At 42.1% G+C, this 27,757-nt stretch overlaps 1 protein-coding gene across 33 annotated transcripts in view; it reads left to right on the forward strand.

Moving 5' to 3' along the window:
• Positions 1 to 27,757, forward strand: part of CCDC171 (coiled-coil domain containing 171) — a 258,335-nt gene that overhangs the window by 16,509 nt on the left and 214,069 nt on the right. For 19 of the 33 annotated variants that reach the window (XM_043546855.1, XM_043546854.1, XM_043546853.1 and 16 more), the window contains 4 exons: positions 3,130 to 3,304; positions 9,740 to 9,930; positions 11,200 to 11,331; positions 21,705 to 21,851. In XM_043546855.1, the coding sequence (XP_043402790.1) occupies positions 3,130 to 3,304; positions 9,740 to 9,930; positions 11,200 to 11,331; positions 21,705 to 21,851 (645 nt within the window). The remainder of the gene's footprint in view (positions 1 to 3,129; positions 3,305 to 9,739; positions 9,931 to 11,199; positions 11,332 to 21,704; positions 21,852 to 27,757) is intronic. The other 14 variants (XR_006290939.1, XR_006290938.1, XM_043546866.1 and 11 more) reach the window with 1 other exon arrangement.

Raw genomic sequence — 27,757 nt, forward strand, 5'->3', positions numbered from 1 at the left:
TTGTAACTTGTAAATTAAGTTGGTGCAAAAACCAAAACCTCCAAATTGGGCACACCTTAAAATGCTTGCAACTGCTCAGCTTGTGTAATTTTGAAATTCCACATAACTAATATTTTAATAATAAAATGTATAGAAGAATATTATGTTTGTCAACTCACTTGCATGTGTTGTTTAATGAATATTTCTTTTTAGACTGATTTCACTTTTATCGTATCTTAAAGTCTTATGCTTGAAAAATGTTTTACAATCTAAGTATTGAAATAAAGGAACAGAGAAATCAAGAGAAGATTTAAAAAAAATCTATTAAAGTGAACTTGAACATCAAGCTTAGCACTATAAAGCATGTATATTAAAATAAGCTTGACAGTGAGTATAGAAGCAGTGGTAATCAACTTTGGACCCGTCTACACTAAAAGCATTTTCTAAGTGTCCCACTATTGCTGTCACTTAGTTCAGCCCCCAAAATGGTTGGAATGTAGGGAATCCCAGTAAACCTGTTAGCAGCTGCCAGTGGTCTGTCGGTTGACTAGCCTTGCTCAGAAGTTTGTGGTACTTTTTTGAAAACCTTGGTGATGGCTAGCAACCCATCTATTTTGGGACTTCCAATGTTGCTAATGCTAGTATAGGTGAAGTGGTGTTAGGAATGGTGGGAAATATTTGCGAAATTTCTCCAGTGTTCACAAGTATATCCCCTGCCTCCCAAACTTTTTTTTTTTTTTTTTACAAAATATCTCAGTATGAAAGGAATTCCAAGGAAGTTGTATGGGCAGTTACAGTGATGAACTGTTTAAGGTGTAGGTCACAATGACTAGGAAGCTCCCAAAGGCCTAAGACCTTCTTACCTCAGAGACTGCTCCTTTCCGTGTGATGTACTGCAATAGTTGTAGGATTGCCAAGTGTCCGGTTTTCGACTGAAACGCCTGGGGCCGGGTCGATAGCACAGCCTGCTATGACTCTGTGCGGCTCATGGAAGCAACGGCATGTCCCCCCTCCAACTCCTATGTGCAGGGGCAGCCAGGGGGCTCTGGACGCTGCCCCCACCCCAAGCGCCAGCTCTGCAGCTCTGAGAACCGTGGTCAATGGGAGCTGCAGGGGCAGCGCCTGTGGACGGGGTAGCGCACAGAGCTGCCTGGCCACGCCTCCACATAGGAGGCGGAGGGGGGACATGCCACTGCTTCCAGGAGTTGCTTGAGGTAAGCGCTGCCTGGAGCCTGCACCCCTGACCCCCTCCCACGCCCCTGCCCCAGACCTGATTCCCCTCCTATCCTCCAAACACCTCAGTCCCAGCACGGAGCACCCTCCTGCACCCCAAACCCCTCATCCCCTGCCCCACCCCAGAGCCCTCACTCACGCCTCCCTCCCGTGCCCCAACCTCCTGCCCCAGCCCAGAGCCGCCTCTGCATGCTGAATACCTCAGCCCCAGCCTGGAGCCCTCTCCTACAACCCAAATCCCTCATCCCTGGCCATGCCCCTGCCCCAGAGCCCTCACCCCCTCCCGCATCCCAACCCCCTGACCCAGCCTGGTAAAAATGAGCAAGTGCATGAGGGTGGGGAGAGCAAGTGACAGAGGAAGGGGGGATGGAGTGAGTGAGGGGTGGGGCCTCAGAAAGGGCAAGGCAAGCGTATTCGATTCTGTGTGAGTAGAAAGTTGGCAACCCTACATAGTTGCTGGAACCTTTTTGTTGTAAAAGAGAGGGAGCTGCTGATGGCATTTTCCAGGAGGGCCCTTGGACTCCAGAATTTGCCCCTGCCCTCCCCCAGTCTGAAATTGATTACTTTCTTGGCACCCCGCAAAACGATTAGTTTGATAGGATTTGGTGGGTGGCACGGGGGAAGGGAAGGGTTAATGTACATTCCTATGTGAGTTGGAGGCCAAAGGATTTTCTGAAGTGTTTCCCTGTGGCCCCCCCCTTTTTTTCCATTTGTCATCTGACTGAGTTAAATTGTTTCCATTTGATTATTTAATGTTGTTGATCAAGTTAATTATATATTAGTATTTATGCTGCTGGGTGGTTATTATTAGTCTGATTATTGTCCGCATACTCATTTAACAAACTGAAAAAAATGCTGATGCAAAAGCTCTAGTAAATACACCTACAAACTGCCACTTGGATGCAATGTCTACCTCATTTGCAGCCATTTATTTAAAGGGAGGAGAGAACAATATTATAAAATTACAGATTTTCAGATACTCTGCATGATTTTTAGAAAATGAACAAAGGAATGTTAGTATTTATATTTGCTTTACAAAAAGTTATTGGATGAGTTCATTTTTAAAACAAATAAATAAAACCCCTTGATTGTGATGTCCGGACTAGTATCCATTGACGTTCATTGCCATATCTTAGGGTATGTTTACACAGTAATTGAAGGTGTGATGGCATACCCGCACGAGCATTAATCTAGTACAGCTAAAACTAGCTGTGAAGACATTACATCACATGTTTCAGTATGGCCTAGCAACACAGGTTTGTATCCAGGACCCTTGGGGAGCTTATACAGCCCGTTCTGTCAGATCGTCATTGACATATTTAGCTGTACTAGATTGATTTCAGTATTGGTTTACTCTTTAATCTCACCTCCAACCTCAGTGTTTACAATACCCTTGGGGCCCAGCCCTGCACCAGTGAAGCCAAGGAGTGTTTTTGTCTTTGACTTAAATGGAAATAAAATCTAGAAACTTAAAATCTTCTGGCCATAAACTCTGATTCTAGAAGGGACCAGCAGATCATCTAGTGTGACCTGTAGATCACAGGCCACCAACACCATCCACACAATAAACCCAACAATGGAAATTAGCCCAAAATACTACAGCCCACAGGAGACTAGACTGTTATTTGCTACAGGGAGCGAATAGGAGGGAGAAAGGTGTACCAATGCCTGAGGATCCAGCAATGGCAGGGAATTGATTAAGTGAGAGATTCCCAGATAGTTCTGGCAAGTGACCTGCACCCACATGCTGCAAAGAAAGACGAGCCCTCCTTTTACCCCTCCTCCCCATGGTCACTACCAATCTGATCTGGGGGGAAAAAAATCCCTCTCTTTATTAGTGTTTCTTTGAAAAGTTAATACATAATTATAGTTAATGATAGATACATTAATAGTTTCTTAAACTAATTCCTCTTCTAGCTGTCCAACTATGAAAGCCAGATTGCCAGGTTGCGATCTGAAGTTGAGAAAGGAGAGGCCATTCGACAAAGTCTGGAATATGAACTTGTCATTGCCAGAAAAGATGCTGGTCTTGAAAGATACTCTGCAGAGGAAAAGCTATGTGAAGCTAGCACTCGATTTCAGCAGCTGCAAGGTATGTTTCAAAAACATCAAACACCCAACAGCAACTAAGTTTTAGTCCAGAGCCTCTGTATTATGAATCAAGTAGACAAAGGATGTAGTGACTTAATTTGGTTTTCTAGTCATCCCTAGGTTGGGTTGGTTTTAGCTCTACCTCATATTTCCAGCCTCCTCTCCAACTCCCTTTGTGAAACTATCCTGGATAGCCCATTGCCAAATTAAAACAAAAATACTACACCTCCCATCTCCTCTCCTTCAGCTCTCCATTCCCCACTCACGAACAACTCTTCTCTTGGTCTATCCTTTATATCAGAGTCAAATTCCAAATATCGTCCTTGTTGTTCAGGTACATATCCTTGGTGGTATTTGACTCCTTTGTTCTTTTCTCCCCACATCTATGTTGTTACTATATCTTGTATATTTTATATAACTTGTAGTTCTTCCTTTTTTCTCCATTTCTATTGTAGAAACCTTTGCCTATGCCTGGTCACTTCTCATCTGGTCATTTCTCTGGTCTACTTTCATAGAAGAGTTAGAAATGAGATATAACTGCTTCTCTTTCTTCCCTGCAACTCTAATAATGTGTTACAGTTCTGGTAAAGTTCCTCCAGGTAAACAACTTGAAGAGTGTTTAAGTCCCACCATGTTAAGCCTGTGTGTTGTAAGCTTCCTGAGCCTGAATAGGCTCCAGACTGGTTTCAGAGTGGCCTATAGCATACTTCCTGAGCACAGATTGTCACCCCTTCACGGAAGTGGGACCTTACAGTGCACCTGCCCTAATCTCTCAGGACTAGTGCTGACTCCTCCATGGGCCACCCAGTGCCTTAAGCACTCCCAGAGCTCCAATTTTGTGGGCACCATAGGTTACAGTTTACTTCTCCAATGACACCTAATAATAGTTGAAGCGCACAACAGAGACATCGTAAGAGATTCCAGAACTAATCATTCTTTACTTTAGATAGCACGGAATATATACATATCTACACAAAACAATAAAATGCCTTTTTGTATTTCCCTGCCTCAGTTTCCTCACCACTTTTGAGATGTTGTTTGGGATTAGGTCAGTCTTTTAAGGAGTCTAGGATCCTCTCTCTCCCTTTCCCACCTGCACATAGCTTCTCTTCTGGAATACGGAGTCTAGACTAGCCGTCGTCAGCATCATTATCTCCTTCTTCCCCCACTTTGAAACGGCTGATAGGAGATTTTTTTATTACCTCCTGTCCCCTTTGTCAGGTGACCCATTGATCAGCTTCATCAGATGACCATAGTCTCCCAGCAAGTGATCCATTCCTTAGTTACCAGCCCACCTGGAGTTCAGACTTGAAAAAATGGTTTGCTCTGGGCAATAACCATTTTAACGGGGTGCATTCACCACTCTAGCACCTCCTGCTGGCTGTCTTGGGAATTAACTCTGCGTGTTAGCACACCCTCTTCAGGTAGTGCCTCACCACCCTCACTCCTGTTCTAGGACCCACATCTCTCCAAGGATCGCGGCATCCTCTTCAGCAACACAATCCTCCGGCTGTGCCACACGCTGTGCTTCCCCCCCGATTTCGGGGGACCTGCAGTCCGCTGTTCAGCCACTTTCCTTAGTGGCTACTGCATCAAATTGTCTGGCCACCTCCTTGTGGCCCCAGCATCCTCTTTGCCCTTACCTCAGGGTCTCCACTTGCAAACCCCAGCAACTAGCTAGGAGCTGTCTCTTGCTTCCCCAGTCCCTGCTCTGTCCAGGGGGCTGGCAGTTCTCTCAGCCCTCCAGAGACACAGTCCTTCCTCCTTGGGCTTCCAGCAGAGAACTGCCTTTCTCTGTCCTGCAGCTCCCTTTTTATATGGGCCTGCTTGGCCCTGATTGGGCGCTCCCTTCAGCCCTTCTCTGATTGGCTGCCTCCTGCGCAGCCTCCCTAGGGCTCTGTTAACCCCTTAGAGCCCAGTGTGGGGCAGATGCCCCATCACAGCCATCTTTTTGCCTAAGAGTGCTCTATTTCGGGGGTTCTCAACCTTTCTCTGTCTTAGGCCCCTGCAACATGCTTTAAAAACTCCATGGCCCACCTGTGCCACAACAACTGCTTTTCTGCATATAAAAGCCAGGGGCAACGTTAGAGGGTAGCAAATAGGGCAGTTGCTCAGGGCCCCACGTCACAGGGGGCCCCCCCAAGGCTACATTGTTCAGGCTTCAGCTTCAACCCCGAGTGATGGGGTTCAGGGCCCTGGGCTTCAGACCCATGCAGTGGGGCTTCAGCTTTCCACCCTGAGCCCCAGTGAGTCTAATGCTGGCCCTGCTTGGCAGACCCCCTGAAGCCCGCTCACGGCCCTCCAGGGGGCTCAGACCCCTGGCCGAGAACCACTGCTCTATTTGAATGGATCATCATCAAGACTTAGCTCCATTTTTAGCCTGGTGTAACCAACCCTTGGAATTTCATCCAAAGATGGAGGTAAAAAACAGCAGAGAAAGCACAGACTAGCCGTACCATCAATATGGAGTTTGTAATTTGATATAGATATACACAGAGTTCATAATATCAAACATCCTCTGTATATAGATTTCCCAAAGCATCACATAAGACTGCCCTCTTTGGATCTTTCTTCTGACTTCTGCAAGAAGTTTAAGCTGCTTTTGCTCAACTGTCTGCCTCTCAGCCATCATGTTCAACTTCTTTTTCTCCCATTCTTTATTCTCCTTCCATGCAACATTCCTTACATTACAGTCACATGCAAAATTTAAAAAAAACCTGGGGTTTGTGCTCTTTTTCTTTACTTGTCATGTGTGAAAGAGGACTTGAGAATGGTGTGTGGGTGTTGTTTTTAATGAAGCTTTTTTTCTACTTGTCTTTTATATGGCCTAATATACTCTGAAAGACTGAGTGGATAATTGGTAGGTTTGTGATTGAAAAGGGAAGTGATTTGTTATTGTTAAAATACACCACCTTTTTAGCTTAAATAGTTAGGATAAAATATATCTGTGTTAAGGATTCAGCAACCCCACTCATTCAATTAAGGGGCTAGAATGCTCTTAATTCATATTTTTGAGCTTTCCAAGAAAGAACACTAGATTTGACATGGCAATAACCTTAGAAATACCAGCCAAGTTGTTTTTTTTCTACTTCCTTGAAATTAAAAATCCTTTGGCTTTCAGGGGTGCCGTATACATTGCAAGGTGAAGTGGGGGGAAAAGGCACAAATTCAATGTGGTTTCTTTTGCAAGCCATCATTAAACACTGCAGGCTAAAGACTTAGTTGTTAGTTTCCTATTTATAGAAAAGTTCTCTATGTTCCTTCCTATACCTGCTAATCATAGCATTCTTTTAGATACCAGCTTTTCAGCATCTCCAATTTAGTCATTGAGCATTGTAAGACACAATCTACCTAAAGTGCCAGCTGTCAAAATCTTGTTTTGTGACTTATTTCTAGGTTTAATGAACTAATTAGCCGATGAAAAGAGTCAAATCAGGATTATGTTGCTTCTCTGTTCTCTATCAGTTTATGGCTTAACATTCATTCTCCCCAGTGGATTGGAGCCTTCTCCAGTCTTTTCTTGATTGCTTGCTGCTTAATGGCCCTCGTCTCAATGGTTTAATGCTTAATTAGATGGGCCCCTCTGTGAGCTTGCAGTCTTCTTAGGGTTGCCAGGTGTCTGGTTTTTGACTGGAACACCCTGTCGAAAATGGACCTTGGCAGCTCCGGCCAGCACTGCTGACCGGGCTGTTAAATCTGGTTGGCACAAGGCTGGCAGGCTCTATACCTGGCTCATCAAGGCTCCCCAGAAATGGTGACATGTGCCTTGGCTCCTAGGCAGAGGTTCAGCCAGGGCGGCTCCGCACCTTGCCCCGAGTGCCAGCTCTGCAGCTGTGGGTGGAGGCAGTGCGTAGAGCCACCTGGCCACACCTCCACCTAGGAGCTGAGGGACATGTTGACGCTTCCAGGAGCTGCCTGAAGTAAGCGCTGCCCGCGCCCTACACCCCTTTCCATACCCCAATCCTTTGACCCAGCCCTGAACCCTGTCCCACACCTAAACTCCCTCCCATACCCCGAATCCCCTCCTGTGCTCCAACACATTACTCCAGTTCTGAACCCCCTCCTGCACACCAAAACCCTTGGCCCCAGCCCGGAGCCCCCCTCATGTACTCCAAACTCCTCATCCCCGGTCCTACCCCAGAGCCCACACCCTCTCCCACACTCCAACCCCCTGCCTCAGCGTGGAGCCCCCTCCCACACTCTGAACTTCTTGGCCCCAGCCTGGAGCCTCATCCTGCACCCCAAACCCCTCATCCCTGGTCCCACCCAGAGCCCTCACCCCCTCCCGTGCCCCAACCCCTTGCCCTAGCCTGAGCCCCCTCCTGCACCCTGAACCCCTCATTTCTGGCCCCACCCCGAAGCCTGCATCCTCAGCTGGAGCCCTCACAGCCCCCCCGCCACCAACCTCAACCTCCTGCCCCAACCCGGTGAAAGTGAGCGAGGGTAGTGGGGAGTGAGCGATAGAATGGGGGGATGGAGTGAGCGGGGGGAGGGGAAGAGAAGGGAAGAGGCCTCAGGGAAGTGGGTGGGGCAAGGGTGTTTGGTTTTGTGCGATTAGAAAGTTGGCAACCCTAAGTCTTCCAGTCTTTCCTGTGGATTCTTCTTTCTCCTCTGGCAACCTTTGGTTTGTGCCATTAATTATCTTTTTCCCCTTAGTTTATCCTGTCTGTAACCTTTTTTAGAAAATCTTTTTTCTTTTTTGCACTTTTAAAATTTAGAAGAAAGGAGAAAATGATCGTGGAAGGAGGAACCTGTGAAGATCTCTGCATTTGAAAGTTGTGCTCAGTTATCTCTCAGTACAACACTGTGTATTAAGTAAAATGAGAAATTGAAATAATGTAAAGTTAGCTCAATATGAAATCCACATCTGAAAAATGAACCACTACTTCGTAGCTGATCAACCATATACATAAAATAGTAATAGTAACACGGGTTTCAACAGACCATACTGGCAGCATCTTCAGTTTAGTTTAGGGCAGGAGTACAAACACAAATACATACAATCTTGACTCTATAATATACCATCCTATCCTGAATGGGATTTCCTGTCATGGAGGTTGAGCTTCCTTTAACAACAGAGAGTTTCTTTGGAAAATTTATTCCTTTTCTGTCCATTCTAACTTATATTTCAGGATCTTCTATAGCTCCTGCACATGTATACCGCAGTGCGAATCTTCACTGAAGTCAGTGAGGCTCTGGGTCAGTGTAAAGGGGCCCAATCACTTGCATGCAGTGTTAGAGTTGGAGTCTAAATGTTTCCTGCAGAATAAGAGGATTTTTAAAGAGGCTAAGTTAGGTCAGGGAAGACTGCATATGGGGCTACAAGGAAGCCCATAATAATTTAGGATTGGTTGTTTGTTTTTTTTTTAAAAGGATTAAGAGTTAGTCGGGTAGAAGAGTTGGGTCCTGTAATGGGATTTGAAGAAAATCAAGTGAAATATAGAGAGGCTGTTCACAATTATGGGAAGGCAGTGAGGGAGAGAGATCCCCCAATTTGGAGGGGGTAGGGAAAGAGACAGAAGGAAGTCTGGTATTCAGAGAGTATATAGAATTGTTAGAAAAGGGAGTTGAGATTAGGTAAGGGAATTGATCCTTCAATTAATTGTATAGTGGATTTTGAACTAAATGAGAAACTAATTAAGATTTGAGGATACAGAGACTGTGTTCCCCCTATTGGACATAGTGATCTTTAGAGAGCTGGGAATTACAGTAGCTGGAGACAGGAGAAGGCAGTATGAATCATGGTTGAAAGGAAGAGTACTAGAGTATTGGGCGGGGCAGTGTTACAGTTATACATGTGACAGAAGGCAGATGTGGTGAGTTCCTAGCTTCTAGATGGTATGTAATGGATACCAGGGTAACCGATACAGAAGGGAGATGTAGTTGGTAGAGCTTTTGTCGAAGGATGCTCTTATCTGTTAGCAGACTATCAATATTGAATTGGGCTGAAGGAAGTTAAGGTGAAGACAGGAGTTGAAGCTGAAGAAAGAAAGCCAAGTAAAAAGACACCTAGTGAAGGAGATACAGAAAGTGATATCTGTGTACAAGTGATACCCAAAACAAAACATGGAAATCAGTTGGGCAAGGCGAACGAACTATATGGAAATATGAAGTTAACCACTCCAAGTTTCAGTCTCTCCGTTTGTAAAATGGAGGTAATTCTTAACTATTCATAGGGGTGTTGTGAGGTTCAATTTATTAAAGTCTGTAAAGCATTTTGAGATCTCTTATGAAAGATGCTACAGAAATGCAAACTATTGATATTATTGCTGCAGTATAATATCAAAAGTAATCTACAGCTCCAGAATCATTACTATTCTAACCTTTTTTCTGTTACATGCTTAAAGGATCTGAATATATAGTAGACCTAACACTACTTTTACCTTCTTTAAAAAAAAATTAACTTAGCAGATGATGTTTCTCTTTTAAATAATAGCCATGAATGCAGAGCTTCAACAGAAATTGGCTGAGACCGAGAAAGTGTTTCATATTTCTCAGCAGAATTGGAAGGAACAGCAGCAAAGACTTACAAGTGACTTAGAAGAGAAAGATAATATCCTCAAGACCTGTAATAGTGAATATGAGTTACTTCTGAAGGAGAGGACTAAACTGGAAAATGTTATACAGGTATAATGTTTAAATACAAGTAATGAATGGAGTGACATAATAAGGTCTGGACTTTTTATTTGTGCATGAATAATTTTTTTCTGAACAAAAGAAAGAAGTCAGACAATGTTCCATAGAATGTGAAATACTTCAGCACAGGCTTACAAAAGTACACTCTTTCTTCCTTTTGAGGGTTATACTGTAGCAATATACAATTCCTGAGTCACTGATTCTTATATAAAAAAATCTCCAAACTTACTACTTTTAAAAAAACAAATTTTGTATATGGCCTGTGTGAAATGGAGAGAAGCTCCACTGATGGTTACAGTGGAAACATTAGTGTAGATAGGGCTGCAGTTAGTTGCTGGTGTTCTAAACACTCTGAGCAGGGTGACACAGTGATGACTTTCGGTGCCTGGTCTATGCTAGCATTTCTGCAGGTGGTGCTGAACTGTTGGTGCCAAAATTTTCTGCCATTTGGCAAAAATGCCTCGTACATCAAGACAGATTGTCAGGCTTCTTCTTATATTGCAGTTGCATGCTGCTCTTCAGATAAGTCTTTGTGTTAATTTGTATTCCAAAACAACAACAAAATTAAGGCACCCAAACAACTTTATTGTGCCCTGTGGTGACATCTTGCACTAACTGTCTACATTTGAACTGGAGCTGTAAGTCCCAGCTTGTGTAGCTATACCGGCACTAGGTCGTCTCAAGCTAGTGTGCTAAAAATAGCAGTGTAGCTGGGGTAACACAGGTGGCAGCTCAGCTAAATCATACCTCCCAGCTCAAATGTAGATATGCCTGATGAGAAGTGACTGTCCACAAACATGACAGAGAGAAAAAGAGCAGATCACTCCTTTAAAGCCCATCTTCATGTATTTAGACAAGGGGGGAAGATTCTTGGATATTCCCATTTTCCTCTTTTATTTCTCCTTTTAAGACTTCACATTGAGCTGAGAACAGTTGGACATGGTTTCTTCCAATCCAATCAACTCCATTCCTGTGCTAGCCGTAAGGAGTTCTGAGAAGTAACATGAAGCGTTCTAGGTCTTGGGTAGCCTAGAAGCTAAATCCCAATCCGTGCAAGCCTATTGGTAGGACACTAGTCATAGAAGTGATTTTTAAATACACTTTCAGCCCAGATCTACATGTCTGTAAGACTAGACAGCAAGGATTAAATGGTTCTTTGTGGCACTGTAGATTTGATATTATTATATGTAACACTTTTTTAAATAGGATTTTGTAACTTCTTATGAGTTTTAATAATAAAACAAGACTGTCTGCATCAAGGAAACTCTGGAGCATCACAAGGAGCAGAGGAATATGCTGGAATCGCAAATCAGAGAGACAGCATTAAAGGAGTTTAGGTTTCAGTTAGAGCAGTGTGAAGCAGAAAGAAGAGAGTTCCAGTTTATGTTGCAGGTATTTTATTTATAATAAAGCACTAACTAAAAAAAATGCCTATTATGTACATAGGATAAGCCAAGCATCATACCATCGCTTAATTCATTTTATTAATAGATCATTTAATAGCTGTCAAGGCTTTAATTAATTTTAAAAATCTTGTGAATATAGTAATTGTGAAAGGTGTTGACCTATTTGATCCCTGGAGATTGAACTCCACTATTTATCCACAGAGCAGGGAAGAATGGGCAGCAGTAGCTTTTTAAAAATCAATGTCTCTTTCTTCTGTGCAGGGGAAAGTCCACAGATCCAGTACCGTTGGTCTTCCCCTTTAAAGAGAAGGCAATTAATTTTTCATCTCCATTTGAACCCAGGCCATTCTTCTAACACTGTCAGCAAGCATGCCAGTTGTGTAATTGACTTTGAAGTGGACATTGTCTCTGACCACTAAAATTATTTTGCACAGGTCACTGAAGATAAATCTTGGTCACTACTGACCTGAGCTGAATATAAATCGGTTAAGCTAATGATGAAAAGTTCAGTCATGTCACTAAATCACTGGTCTCCCAAACATTCAGACCCCTATTTTTGAGGCTTTAGTTATGATAACAGATAGTTACACATTATATTATACATTTAACAAATGTCTGCAGTGTCCTGATGGAACAATTACTGTGTCTCTATTTGTATCAGAAGGCGTATTAAGAATTGTTCTGGTTCAGCAAGTAGGAGGACTACAAAAGCCAGTCTGAGTAGTTACATTAGACAAATGCTTGATGAAACACCCCATAATGAAACTTTATTTTCTCTCTCTCTACAGCATTATTAAAAATGCTGAATCTTCTCCTGTGTAACTTTAGAACATGGTTATTGACCCATACCGCTCTTTGTAAATAAGTCCACAAGTGTATGTCAGGTGATTTTTTTTGTTTTTTGTTTTTAATTTACCTCAAACCCCCCATACTCTTTTAACTAAATGGCTTAAATTTAGATCCTGGGTCAGATTTTTGCTGTGACTTTAGGAGCAATGTATAGGGGACGGAGCAGGGAGAATCACTCCCTGTATTTTGATTCCCAGAGCAATCTTTACGTTCTGTTTGAAGGTAGGACCTAGTAATGATGCTGTGCTGGTGAAATGATGAGCAGAAATCAAGCAGTAGGCTGGTGCTGTGTGCAGTGTATGTGTGTCTTTCCCTTTTTTCCTTTACCCTTTTTTTTTTTTTTTTAAACCGCTGAAGGTCCTGTATTATTAGAGGCTGTCCATAAGTTACATAACACATTTTTGTGGATTTTCTGTCCCTGGTAAAACTTTCTAATACTGAACAAACATACACAATTAAGGACCCACCTACCCCTTAATGTGTTATGTAATTTATGGATAGCCCCTTAGTAGTAGTAGTAGTAATAGCAGTAGGAGCGTGGACACTGGTGATGGACCAGGACCTGTGATGGGGTGTTCGTTTACCCCATACAAGAGTGGAAGGGGTTAATGGAGGCCTCTTGGGCCTTCCGCACTCTGTCCCATAAAAGCTGGATGAATGGACTATAAGGTGGATAGAAAGTTGGCTAGATTGTCGGGCTTAACGGGTAGTGATCAATGGCTCCATGTCTAGTTGGCAGCCGGTATCAAGTGGAGAGCCCCAAGGGTCGGTCCTCGGGCCGGTTTTGTTCAATATCTTCATAAATGATCTGGAGGATGGTGTGGATTGCACCTTCAGCAAGTTTGCAGATGACACTAAACTGGGAGGAGAGGTAGATATGCTGGAGGGTAGGGATAGGATACAGAGGGCCCTAGACAAATTGGAGAATTGGGCCAAAAGAAATCTGATGAGGTTCAACAAGGACAAATGCAGAGTCCTGCACTTAGGACAGAAGAATCCCATACACCGCTACAGACTAGGGACCGAATGGCTCGGCAGCAGTTCTGCAGAAAAGGACCTAGGGGTTACAGTGGACGAGAAGCTGGATATGAGTCAACAGCGTGCCCTTGTTGCCAAGAAGGCCAATGGCATTTTGGGATGTATATGTAGGGGCATTGCCAGCAGATCGAGGGACGTGATCGTTCCCCTCTATTCGACATTGGTGAGGCCTCATCTGGAGTACTGTGTCCAGTTTTGGGCCTCACACTACAAGAAGGATGTGGAAAAATTGGAGAGAGTCCAGCGGAGGGCAACAAAAATGATTAGGGGACTGGAACACATGACTTATGAGGAGAGGCTGAGGGAACTGGGATTGTTTAGTCTACAGAAGAGAAGAATGAGGGGGGATTTGATAGCTGCTTTCAACTACCTGAAAGTTGGTACCAAAGAGGATGGATTTAGACTGTTTTCAGTGGTAGCTGATGACAGAACAAGGAGTAATGGTCTCAAGTTGCAGTGGGGGAGGTTTAGGTTGGATATTAGGAAAAACATTTTCACTAGGAGGGTGGTGAAACACTGGAATGCGTTACCTAGGGAGGTGGTGGAATCTCCTTCCTTAGAAGTGTTTAAGGTCAGGCTTGACAAAGCCCTGGCTGGGATGCTTTAGTTGGGGATTGGTCCTGCTTTGAGCAGGGGGTTGGACTAGATGAGCTCCTGAGGTCCCTTCCAACCCTGATATTCTATGATTCTATGAAAGAGCAGTGGAAGTGAGTCCTCCAAGTAGCCTAGAGAGGCTGTGCTGGAAGCAGCTAATAGGAGAGAGGCTGTATGGAGCAGATAATCAGGGCCCAGCGGGCTAGTACAAAAGGAGCTACAGGGTGGAGCAAGGGTCAGTTGCAGCTGGGAGCCCAAGGAGTGAGGACTGTGTTCTTAGCAAGCTGCAGCAAGGATAGCACCTTGGACAGAGCAGTTGCTGGCAGGGACCCCGGGGACCTGACTGACTGCTGGGACTTGCTAGCTGAAAGCCCTGAGGAAAGGGTGAAGGAGGTGCTACTGCTATGGGAAAGTGGCCTAGGGAATTGAAGCAGCATTGAAGGAAGTTAAGGAGACTCAGCAGGAGGCTACTATCTACAGAGTCCCTGCTCTGGGTGGGCCTGGGTCTCCCATTAGCTATGGGGGAAGTGGCTGGAATAATTGACTGAACCCTGGAAGGGGAAAATACAGATGATGATGATTGGCCTGAGGGCTGAGTCATGAAGAGGATGCTGAAGTACTTGGATTGAGGCTGGTCTGCAGGTGTAGATGATGATGGGAGAGGCACTACCAGGAGGGGGCACACTGGCAGAGCTAATCCCTGTGACAGCCACCAGGAAGCGCCACCATGATGAGTGGACCCTGTGGTAGGACCTGGTTGGGCTAAGTGCTGTACGAACACAGAACAAAACGGTCCATACCCCAAAGAGCTTACAAGCTAAATATAAGGTAAGAGACAACATTTGAAGTCAGACAGATGGGTGAGTACAAGGAGACAATGAAATGATATTTGTCCGCGTAGAGGCAGTGGTATTGGTGCACCAGTGACCCAACTGTTATGTATTTTGTTTTGTTTTTTTTGTAGGCATCTTGGCAAAGGAGAGTTTTAAGGAGGAGTTTTAAAAAAGATGATGCCCGGGTTATGGCCTGAATGACTGGCAGGATTGTGGTGTTGTCCACAGTGATTGAGAAAGGAAGTAATAGGGAGGAAGGAGATTAGGAGCTTTGTTTTAGTGATATTGAGCTTGCGCTCATGGCTAGATATCCATGACTTGATGTCACAGAGAGAGAGAGACAGGTGGGGACAGAAAGAAACAGGTCTGGAGTAGAGAGGTAGATTTGTAAGTCATCAGCATGGAGATGGTGGTTGAATTTGTGATTGAGATTACCCTAAATTGCAGAGGGAGAAGATAAAGAGACCAAGGATAGAGCCCTGTGGACTCCCCTCCGCCTTCCACAGAAAGATTGAGGCAGATGAGGAGGAACCTCCACAGGATATGCAGAAGAAATAATTAGAGAGGTGAAAGAGAACCAGGACAGGTCAGAGTTATGGAAGTGAAGGCAGGATGAGATTTCAAGAGGAGCATGGTTGACTGTGCCAGAGGGGCTGACAGATCAAGAAGGATGAGGATGGAGTACTGGTTCTGAGCTTTGTATAGGAAAAGAGGTCATCAGAGACTATAGTAAGAGCAGTTAGTCAAGTGCAAGGGGTAGAAATCTGATTGGAGAAGGTCTAAGATGGAATTGGAGGAGAGGAACTCTGAACACGCCATCTATAATTGCTGTCCAATTAGTTTAAAGTTGAAAGGGATTTGGTGGAATAAAGATATGGGGTTGTTTGGGGGGGGTCCCCCATATTAAATTTACAGAGGTCAAGGAGGTAGGGTTGCTGATCAGCTGGTGTAAAGATGATAGCTCCTTATTCCTAGAATAGCCCTGAGATGGGGTCACTGCTCTAAGCTTCAGTGTCTTTACCCAGTAGCAGCAGTAGGCTCCTTTCCTCACAGGGTGGCTGCACTCTGCCCCTATTACTCCTCTGCTTTGATTTGAATCTGCATTTTCCCTCATGGGCTTTCTATTCTTCCTAAGATACCATGTAAATATGGATTGTATTAAATATATACTGACTGTCTCAATCACTAGTTGATAGTAATTATCTGTGGTTTAGTTTTAAATTCTGTTTTGTTTGATAGCCAGATCTGACGAGTGAGTAAAAAGTCAGCAAGCAGCCATAATCATGGAAGTTGACTGCAAAAGTGTGCCAGTCTCTCTGACATTGAGCACTTACAGCTACATTTAAAATACTGACCTCTAGTTGTGTACTCAGTTATATTTGGGTGTGAAAATTGAAGGACAAGTTGAGGTTTCTTTTAAAAATGTGGGCCTTAATCTGTATATTGAAAGCTAGAGGAACAGTGTAGTGAATAAACTCTTGAAGACAGGCTTGGAGTTAATGTCCATAACAGGATACAGAATTGAATCCAGCTTAAACTACTGAAGTGTGTCTTTAGGAGACAGAGGGAGAATAATCTGCTTTCTAACACACTGCAGTGTGGCTCTCCCTGGTGTGCTTGGAATGCCAGCTGGTTTACAACTAAGAGGCATAAATTCAGTAATAAGTGCAATAGCATCACCTTGTGGTTAACCTAGAAAATACTTTCCCGGTGAGTACTATGGGTTTTATTGTGTGTAAGCATGCCTGCACCTCTTACACAGTGAAAGGCAATTATCCTTGTACCTTTTGAGTATACATGATACCATTGCTCATTTAGGAGTTGATTCTGCAAGGTTTGGAGCCCTCCTGTGAGCTACTGAGAGCCCTGAACTCCCACTAACTTCAATGGGAACCGGCAGGAGAGCTCAGTACCCTTCAGGACCAAGTCCATAATGTGTGAATAAAAAAATCACTATACTTATGGCTCTTGCACTAGAATATTCTTAAAATAACATTGTAATTGAACTTTCCATCAAACGTCCCTCCTCCTTAGTGTTCTCTGTACTATATTGTGAATATAAGGGATGTTTGTTCAAAGGGAGCAATATCATATTATCTCCACTATGGGGAAAATATGATATCTATTAGTTTATGCACAGCTAATGTAGACCCAGCACAAGTTCAGATATCAGCTTTCCTCCATGTCTCATTATTATCACCTGCTCCAAAAAGCATCTGCCAACATACTGAGTAGAAAATAGGATTTTAGCTCAGACTTTCTCTGGTGTAGTGTTTGGATTATTTTTAGCAGTGCCATAATACCTTTTCCAATTGCCCATATTTTTTCACATACATTTTACACTAGTGGTCATCTTTCCAGGAGACACCAATGAAACCATGGCATGCTGCCTATGAATAACCTAACTGAAAGAGACTCTAAACCTATTTTTGGTTGTTAGTAGCTCACTATATTTGGTGGGTCTCGATCTTTTGTATAGCATCTGATAGGTCATGATAAAATTATTGTATTTCTATTACGTTCTTATGGCTCAACTTTTTTACTTTTTTTACTGAGGTTTCTAAAACACTCAGTTGGAGCTGGTTTCAGGAAATCCATTTTAAGCTTTAGCAAAGGGCTTGTGTTTCCTCAACCGTTGCACATGGGTAAGGTCTTGTCAGACTTCACTTTCTGCTGAATGCTTGTGTGAATAGTTCTCTCTCTCTCTCTCCCCCCCCCCACTTTGGAGATGCCCAGTGATTAGTAATTTCTAGGAATAAGTGTACATGACATAGCAGTAGTAGCAAAATTTGAAGACCAAATGCATCTCTCTCTGGTAATACTTTTTTATTACCAGAAGGAGGGTTTATTGCAGTCATGCTATTTTCTGCACAGAAAACCATTTTGAAAAATTGTGTCTTTAAAGATCCTCTGTCTAAATCACTGGATTTATGTCTTGCTTCTGATACTAGTTATGGAAAAGCTTAGAGCTGTCCACCAAACCACAGCTATTCTTTCTGGAACATTTGGGAGCTCCTGCTTAACTATGTGCTCGGGATATTGGGGGCTCAATACTTGGATAGTCTTTTTTATCATCTGTGGTTTTTGTGGGTTCTATAGATGTAATTACACGGAACTGCTGGGTGTCTGCAGCTAGATTAATAATGATCCCAGTGGTGGTTTAGCTTGGTAGTGCATCCACCATACATGGACATTTACACAAGGACAGCTTATAGTACCATAAACAATGTATAGCACTATAAACTTTAATTATTTATAGTTCATCTAGACTGTTTTGTAAAATAGTTCAATCAGTTTCTAAACAGAAAACTATTCCTACTCAAAATCTCCAGAAACCTGAATTATTTACAGCCTGTGGAGACAATGTTTATAAAAACAGTTGAAGCAGTTTCGGGTAGAAATATTTTTTTCCTTTCCAGTCTCACCAGTTGGGATTTAGAGAAACACCACATGCTGTTCACATAGGAGATGATTTCAAATTTCAGATAAACTCTTATCTTATTCTTTATTAAATATATAAATGAATATCCCAGAGTAGACTGACCTTTTACAATTTTTCTAGCTGTACCCCAGCAGAATATTTGCTCAGTATGATCCACTTGTTGCTGCCTTAAAAGGCCTTTTAGGGAAAAAAAAAAAAAAGTCTGCCTCCAGACTATAGGTGAAATTCTGTCTCTTGCTCCAAGCTTATCTTGGCACAGGAGGAAAGGAAATGAAGAGGTACCATCAGGAAGCTGGTTATAGCTCCCTGAGTCTCAGGTTGCCCCAACTCAGATGTACAAAAGCATAGAACAGCTAGCTAGGGGCCCTAAAGGGGGAAGAATTCTCCACCTGTGTCATTACCCCCTTCTCACTTCCCCTAACAATACCTCCTTAAGCTGGTGGGGAGAGGAGGCTGGCTTAGGAGCAGCTCTGCAAGCTTTACACATTTTGAGAATTCCCCTCTAACTGGGAGATTGGATTTGTCTTGGAATGTGTGTAAAAGATTGTGTTTTGCATGATACTGTGTTAGAAATGTGTGTATGTCTTCATTTGATTTAAACTTACTTACTAATTTTACCTAGTTTTGTATAACGTTTGTTCAGTCTCTGTCTAGATAAAGTGGTTATCAGAACAACAAATATATAACAGATTTTGGGGACACGGAAACAATACTTAGGAAGAGTCATCTTGTTTCTTGACCAATTTGGAAACAGGTGGAAGTAAAGAAATTGAGCAGGAGAATAAATTCTGCAATTTAGACTCTTCTGTAAAAGCACAAACTGTTTAAACCTTGATGAAGTAAATTTGATTGCGCATTTACTTCTTGCAATACTTGAAGTCTGTTTTGAGGCAGAAGGATAGGTATAGAGAAAGAATATGGCAAATTGGGCAGCTATTTTAGCACAATTATTCTCACCATTTACTAGCTCATGACCCCATATCCCCAGTATCCATCTTAAATTTTGCTTGCGGAGGGGGGCAGGAGAGGGGAGTAGCAGAAAAGACAAATACTACTTCCCTACTCATATTGGTTTATCTTGGTTTTTGTGTTACAGTATCACAAGTATTCAACATAGTATTATTTTGTACATTTGTCTTGTGCTGTATTGTGATACATATATTGTGATTTTTTTTATTATTATTATTTTTTTCATAAAACATGCTCACTTCAACTTTTCTGGCTCCGTTTTCCCCCTCCTCCCACTTTACAGCATCTCTTTCCTTCCATCCAGCCAAGTTTCTCACACTCCTATCTAGGGAGCTACCTGAGCGTAAGGAAAAGGTGGCCTAAAAAGGAGCTACAACACTGGATACTAGGCAGGGGGAGGAGCCGAAAGGAGGTACCTCTCTAGGTGCTGAGTGAGCCCTGTTGGCTGAAGAGAAGTGGAGGTCAAATTCCCTGCATCAGTGGAGAAGCTGGTGGGAGAGTAAAGGCTTGGGGAGTTAGTGTAGCAGCTCAGCACTGACAGGAAGAGAGCCAATTTTATCTTCTTTTTAAAGATTCATTCTGATCATGTCCCCACAACAACCCCTTCTTGACCCATCTTGAGCTTATGACATATCCGTTGAGAAACAGGGATGTAGCGAAAATGACACCAATTAACAGATACTAAGCACAGTTTTAAATATCCTGAACTTGCAGCTGAGTGTTGTCAAGCAAACTAGCTAATCAGTCCTCTTCTCACAGAGGAGCTGTATGCGTTTGTTACAAAACACCTTTAGAAATGAATGAAGGAAAAAGCCTTATATAGGACAGTTGAATTACAGCAATAATCACACACAGAGGTCACGTTAGCTGAAATAACAAAGCAGCGTGCTGTGCACACTTTCAAATCTAATGTGCAATAATCAGTTTTCTAAATTGATTGTAATATGCAATAGTCATTTACCTTTATAATAACTTGCCGATCTGAAACTGTTCTCCAGAAAATCTAAAATCACACAAGGGTTTTAGGTTTCTTTTAGTACAAACTTGGGTCTCGAATTGCACTCTCCACCCACGTTGTGGGGCAGGAGAAAATGGTAGAAGGCAAAGTAATATTTACACTGCGCGCTCCCTGACAGAGGCGGGGTTTAAAGTGCGAGTCTACTTTGAAGAGTCACTTTGTAAAAAAGAGTACCTTGTTACCCCACACATTTGTATTGCTTGACTTTAGTGACAAAATAAACTTTTGCTGCTCTTCACTCTGTTAGCCCTACAGAGACAAGACAACTATAGGAGACTAAGGTGGAGTCTGTTCCTTTTTATTTATCATAAACCAAATTGTTTACTAGATTTCAATCAGGTCTACTTCCACCAACCAGTGAAGAGGTGCACAGGAATAAATGAGGAAATAATTTTGCCATCAGAACCTTTTGTGATTGGTGGTATGTGAAAAGTCCAGTCTGACTTTCAGATCTTAGAGTGAGTTTTCAGGGCTTGAAGTTAGAAAAAAATACCTTTTGTCACAGTTCAGGGCAACTGCATTTATATTCCCCCCTCTATGGTCCAGCAAGGGCACCCACACTAGGCTTCTGGGTCTCAAGAGACTTTGCCTAAGCAGGCCTGCTTCTTTTCTCTTCAGAGAACTAATAACTGAGTAAGGTACCCCACAGCACCTCCTGTGCAAGCCTATTTTATTCAGAAGGTAAGAAGCACTACAGAGAAAATATATTAAAAAACCGTAAGAGACTCTATATGCATGCTAATAAGCATACCAGAGATCATCCCAACCCTAACATGGGCTCTGGCAGGAGCAATCCTTCAGAATCCTTTTTTGTGGTTCTAAGTTCATCAGAGCTTTAGCTCAGAACAAGCACAAAGTTTAATCCATCCTATATACAGTCTAGGGGTCTTGGATCTAATTACCTACTACTAGAAAGTCCAGTAGGCAATGGGCCTCTCCCCAGGGTTTACCTTCTTCCGACTATCTCCTAGGAAACCCGTTTCACATATATTATGAAACAGTTATTTGAAATTCCTAGTCACATCCCTAGAAAAATTACAAACAATCTACAATAATACATTGCTTTTTTTTTTTTTAATACATTGCAAACCAAAGGTATTAAACTTGACTGAATTAGGCTGATGTTACTTCCGTAAGGTTTGTCCAGGATATTGTCAGTCCTGCCTTTTACTTGTAAACTGAGCAAATTTGAGCTTCTGCCAGTGAAAGACAAACCTGGAACCTTTTGCAGTAACTTTTCAGAATAGAACCACACTTTAACTTACAGCTGGAATTCTATAGGAGCTCCACCATTGGAATCTACCTTGGTGATGTGCTGAATTAGCCCATATTCCAGGTGCTCTGTCCATGACTTTCTCTAACTAGCACCACTTTTTGGACAGTGGTGACCATTTCCAGATCCTCAGGTTGATCAGGGTGTTGTGGCAGCTTGCATCACTGGTATCCTTCTCCTCTGCTTCAGGTGGACTTCTTGCCATTGGGGGCCTATACAGAGACTCCTGCTGGCAGAACCTGGAAGCAAATGTATCCATCAGTCTCTACCTCCTATGGTACTTCTCTTTGTTAACTATGCTTACTGAAATAAAGTATGGTAGTAAAATGCACATTGTTTTCAGGAGCGAAACAATGCACTGCAGAATATGCATAAGAAAATACAAGATCTGGAATTGGAACATAATAACTGCACTGACATTCTCCGGCGACAGGCCAGTGAACTTGAATACAGTACTGAACGAGAGGAGAGACTTAAAAAAGATCTTGAGGTAAGTACTTTTTATCTGTTCAGATTCAGTGGTGTTTTGTGTGTGTGTTCTCCATTTCATGAGATTACATTAATCCTGGAATTCTATACAGGGGCAATTTCTCGAGTTAATGTTATGTCATTTTGAATAACTTGTGAATTGTTCATGCTTGACTTTCATTTAAGATGGAACATGACCTACCTGTTTTGTAACTTACTGAAAAGCTGAGTAAACCAACGCAACTAACTTGTTGTGTAGTCAGAGTCTTGTCTGCTGTGGAGCTGGAACCGTGGATGGAAAAGGGCTCAAAGAGGTAGTGTAAGGAATGAGCTTGGTGCACCAAATAATATTTTTTGGTGGTATTTAGTTATTTTAAGAAAAGCGTGCAAATGTCGTTCACCCACTGATGGCTCTAACTCACACAATATCTTGCTGACCTGTATCGCCATTATAATTACAGAAATAGTGGGCTGATGAACTATTTCTATAACGTATTGAGGGAGGGGTGGTAAGAGTTTCCAGGGGCTGTGACAGACCACTGGTTAAGGAACTCAGTAAGGGGAAGCAAAGTGCCAACTGTGCCAGATGGCTCCATGGAGGTGAAGGCTTCAGGCTTGGAGCCTTTTGCTGGCTTGGATGGTAGAGGAGCAGCATCAGTGGTTCTGTAGGACTCTGACTTGGACAAAGGCAATGGTAACGAGGAGTACTTATGGCACTTTAGAGACTAACAAATTTATTTGAGCATAAGCTTTCATGGGCTAAAACCCACTTCATCGGATGCATGCAGTGGAAAATACAGTAGGAAGATATATATACACACAGAGAACATGAAAAAATGGGTGTTGCCATATACACTATAATGAGAGGCAATAGTGTTTTTCTTCCACTTCCTCTTTCCCCTTCAAGCTAGCAAGTGCCCCAATCCTGTATCTTCTTCTCCAAGCAATTACTAAAGGGTCTACAAGCCCATCCGCCTCTTCCTATGTACAAACTAATAAAAATAGCACCCCTCCTCCAGCCTTATCAGATATTAGTGTTCCAGCATCAGGCTAAAACTCTTGCTTTATTATGCCTGCCCAAATTCTTGCCCTCTTATATGGAGTGGAGTCGTCTTATCCACCATTAGCAAAAAGAAAGGGATCCTGCTTTGTAGCCAGAAGTGAAGTGGGGACCTGTGAAGAAAGAAATCAGAGGTAAATTTAGATTACAACTTAGAAGATCAATGTAGGCTATTATATGTAATACAATAAAAGTATAGGAGGAGCTGGGTAGTGATACTGATATTTTGGTTTTTTCCATTATAAAAGTTTCTTGTGACTTTTTCTAGAGACACTGTAACGCTGTCATTGTTTGCAGCAAGCATTTGAAATTCATAAAGAAGTGCCTTTCTTTGTCCCATGAAATTCCATTTCAGTTCAGCTGAGATAAAATTGCTACCTCCCTTCTGTCACCAGTGTTAGCAAAATTTTGGCAGCATACCAAAAATGTTCATATTCTGTGCTATTCTAATTAGGGCTGTCAAACAATTAAAAAATTAATAGCAATTAATAATGAGATAAAGTTATTAATTGCATTGTTAAACAAGAATATAATGCCATTTATTTAAATATATTTGGTGTTTTCTACATTTTCAAATTGATTTCAATTACAACACAGAATACAAAGAGTACAGTGCTCCTTTATATTATTTTGTATTACAAATAGCTGCACTGTAAAAAAAAAAAAAAAAAAAGTAAACAAAAGAAATACTATTTTTCAATTCACCTCATACAAGTACTGTAGTGCAATCTCTTTATCGTGAAAGTGCAACTTACAACTGTAGAATTTTTTTGTTACATAACTGCACTCAAAAACAAAACAATGTAAAACTTTAGCGCCTACAAGTCTACTCAGTCCTACTTCTTGTTCAGCCAATCGCTAAGATGAACACGATTGTTTACTTTTTTGGGAGATACTGCTGCCTGCTTATTTACAACGTCACCTGAAAGTGAAAACAGGAGTTTACATGGCACTTTTGTCGCCAGCATTGCAAGGTATTTACGTGCCAGATATGCTAAACATTCGTACGTCCTTTCATGCTTCGGCCACTATTCCAGAGGACATGCTTTCATGCTGATGACGCTTGTTAAAATAATGCATTAATTAAATTTGTAACTGAACTCCTTGGAGGAGAATTGTATATCTCCTGCTCCGTGGTTTTATTTGCATTCTGCCATATATTGTGTGCTATGGCAATCTTGGATGATTACCCAGTATATGTTCTTTGATTTAAGAACACTTTCATTGCAGAGCTGACAAAATGCAAAGAAAGTACCAGTATGAGATTTCTAAAGATAGCTACAGCACTCAATCCAAGATTTAAGAATCTGAAGTGCCTTCCAAAATCTGAGATGGATGTGGTGTGGAACATGCTGTCAGAAGTCTTAAGAGCAACACTCCAATTCGGAAAGTACAGGATCCGAACCACCAAAAAAAAAAAATCAGGCTTCTGTTGGTGGCATCTGAATGATATGATGAAAATAAACGTGTGTGAATCCACACTGTTTTGGATTGTTATCGAGCAGAACATGTCATCGGCATGGAAGCTGTTCTCACTTTCCAGTGACACTGTATATAAGAAGCGGGCAGCATTATCTCCTGTAAATGTAAACAGATTTGTGTCTCTTAGGAATTGGCTGAACAAGAAGTAGGACTGAGTGGACTTGTAGGCTCTAAAGTTTTACGTTGTTTGTTTGTTTTTTGAGTGCATTTATGTAACACAAAATATCTACATTTGTAAATTGCACTTTCACGATAGAGATTGCACTACAGTATTTGTATGAGGTGAATTGAAAAATTCTATTTCCTTTTTACAGTGCAAATATTTGTAATAGAAAATAATATAAAGGAGCATTGTACACGTTGTATTCTGTGTTATAATTGTAATCAATATAATTGAAAATGTAGGAAAAACATCCAAAAATATTTATAATAAATTTAAATTAGTATTTTATTATTGTTTAACAGTGGGATTAAAATTGCAATTTTTTAATCAAGTTAACTCAAGCAATTAAAAACAAAAAATTAACTGTGACTTAATTGACAACCCTAATTCTAATCTGAGGCTGGGCCAAGGCCACTGTCAGAGCAGCATCAGCATCCCTCACTGCAGTGAGAATGTCCTCCCACTTTTTGCCAGCCATCAGGGCGAATGAGGGGGCGGGGGAGAGTGGGTGGAGAAGAGCAAGTGGGGGGGCATGGGTTCAGGGGAAGGGACAGTGTGAGGGTGAAGCCTCAGGAAAGGGATGATGCAGGTGGATGGGACCGTGGTTCTGGTGCCAGTGCCCCCTCCACCACCCCACTTGTAGGAAGCTTCCGCCGCTCCTGCATCAAAACCCACGCCTAACCCTGTAGACACCTAAATTCCCACCTCTCGGTTTGTACACTACCATGTAAGTTCTGATGTCTAGATGCCCAGCTCTCACCTAAGCCCTAGAGGGATCCTAAAACTAGGTGTTAGTCTGTCTATATTGCCTGTTAATTTAGGCATCTCCCCAGCTCGCCTTGCTGGCTTCTGTGAATCCCATTCTTCGTATCCTAACTCTCCCCATGCACTGTATAGAGAACCTGGGTGCCAAACTCAGGGCTGTGGTTTCCTCTAGGCAGCAGGGTGCCTGGACGTTAGGTGTCAGAATGCTGAGTTGAAGTTCTCATTTTGGATCTACCCCTAAAAGCTTGTCTACAGACAATTTCTGTACTGCTTTAACTATGTCAGTTTGGAAACCTTAAATGTATGAGAATAAGCTATACCAGTATAGAGCACCTTTATACTGGTAAAACTGCATTCACACTGGGAGCTGTACTAGTTTAAGTATTTTGGCTTAAAAAAAATCACTCATCTAACCAAAATAGTTACATTGGTTCACAAACTGTGGATCTTAGGTCTGCTGTCTACCCACATAAGCATATCACTGTACCCTTGTGGAGCCCCCAGTGACTTCAGTGCTCCAAGCAGAGATATCTGCTGGTGCATATCTCATGGCTGGATTGAAACCTAAGTTACAAATGGAAGCAATAGAGCTCAGAAAGAGGGGAAATCAGTCTTGGTTTCCACATATGACTTTAACTAGTCTGTTGCTTCTTCATCTGTATTCAGTGATTCTTCATTTCATAAAAGTTACTGTGATTTTTTTTTTTCTTCCAGAAAGTGAATTATGGTATCTCTGAATGAATTAAACAAGAGGGACTAGGTTGTTCATAAATGCAAGAGCAATTATTTACTTACAGATCTTTGTAATTTGCAATGATGTTGAAGGAAATGAAAGAAATAAAGAGAAATATCTCATTTTAACGAGCATTTGGCAAGTTGTATATTTGAGGGGAAAAGGCCTGATTATGGCAGTAGCTTTTTAAATTGCTTTTATATAGTGGCGTAAAATGTAAATAAGAGAGAATTTAAACCTATTGCTATAATTTTATGTTTGGAACGCCGTGAGGAACTTTTTTTTTTTTTTTTTTTGATTGCATGAGTGTTCCTTTAGTGCCCTCTGCTGGGTATGTGGCAAACAGTCATTAGTTTGAAAATAGCAAGAATAATCTAACAGACAACTTTGCAATTATTTTTGAAGTTTCAGCTTAAAAACAAAACTTTTTTTTTCCTGTTTGTGGTATACATTTTTGCTTTAATGATTCATTTTTCATTTAAATGATAGATTACATGGAATTTAGTGTTTTTTAATCAATTTGTTATATTGCTAAAGACTTTAAGGTCAGAAGGGACCATCGTGATCATCTTGTCTGATTTCCTGCACATTGCGGGCCAGAGACTCTCACCCATCCATTCCTGAAATAGATCCCTAACCTCTGGCTGAGTTACTGAATAACAGAGAATTCACCACTTACATTAGTTTTAAGCATGCAAGTGACCCATGCTTCACAGGAAGGTGAAACCCCGACAGGGTCTCTGCCAATCTGACCTGGAGGAAAATTCCTTTTTGACCCCAGGTATGGCAATCAGTTAGACCCTGAGCATGTGGGCAAGACCCACCAGGCAGATACCTAGGAAAGAATTTTCTGTAGTAACTTAGAGCCCTCCCCATCTAGCGTCCCGTCTCTGGCCGCTGGGGATTTTTGCTACTGGCAGTCACGGATGGGCCATATGCCATTGTAGGCAGTCTCATCATACCATCCCCTCCATAAACTTACCAAGCTCAGTCTTGAAGCCAGTTAGGTTTTTTTGCCCCCACTGCTGCAGAACTTCACTCCTCTGATGGTTAGAAACCTTTGCCTAATTTTGAGCCTAAACCAGTTTATATCCATTTGTTCTTGTGTTCACATTGGCACTTAACTTAAACACCTCATTTCCCTCCCTGGTATTTATCCCTCTGATGAATTTATAGAGAGTAATTGTATCTCTCCTTAGTCTTCTTTTGGTTAGGCTAAACAAACCAAGCTCTTTGAGTCTCCTCTCATAAGGTAGGTTTTCCATTCCTTGGATCATCCTAGTAGCCCTTCTCCACACTCATTCCAGTTTAAATCCATCTTTCTGAAATATCGGAGACCAGAACTGCACACAGTATTCAGAGGTCTCACCAGTGCCTTGTATAATGGTTCTAACACTTCCCTTTTTCTACTGGGAATAGATGCATTTCTGATGCATTCTAGGACTGCATTAGCCTTTTTCATGGCCGTATCACAATGACAGTTCATAGCCATCCTGTGATCAACCAATACGCCCAGGTCTTTCTCCTCCTCTGTCGTTTCCCACTGATAAATCCCCAGCTTATAGCAAAAATTCTTGTTGTTAGTCCCTAAATATATGACTTCGCACTATTAAATTTCATCCCATTTCTATTACTCCAGTTTACAAGGTCATCCAGATCTTCTTGTATGATATTCCAGTCCTCCTCTGTATTAACAATACCTCCCAACTTTGTGTCGTCTGCAAA

This window comes from Chelonia mydas, chromosome 5 (genome assembly GCF_015237465.2).
Source record: "Chelonia mydas isolate rCheMyd1 chromosome 5, rCheMyd1.pri.v2, whole genome shotgun sequence".
NCBI classification, from domain to species: domain Eukaryota; kingdom Metazoa; phylum Chordata; order Testudines; family Cheloniidae; genus Chelonia; species Chelonia mydas.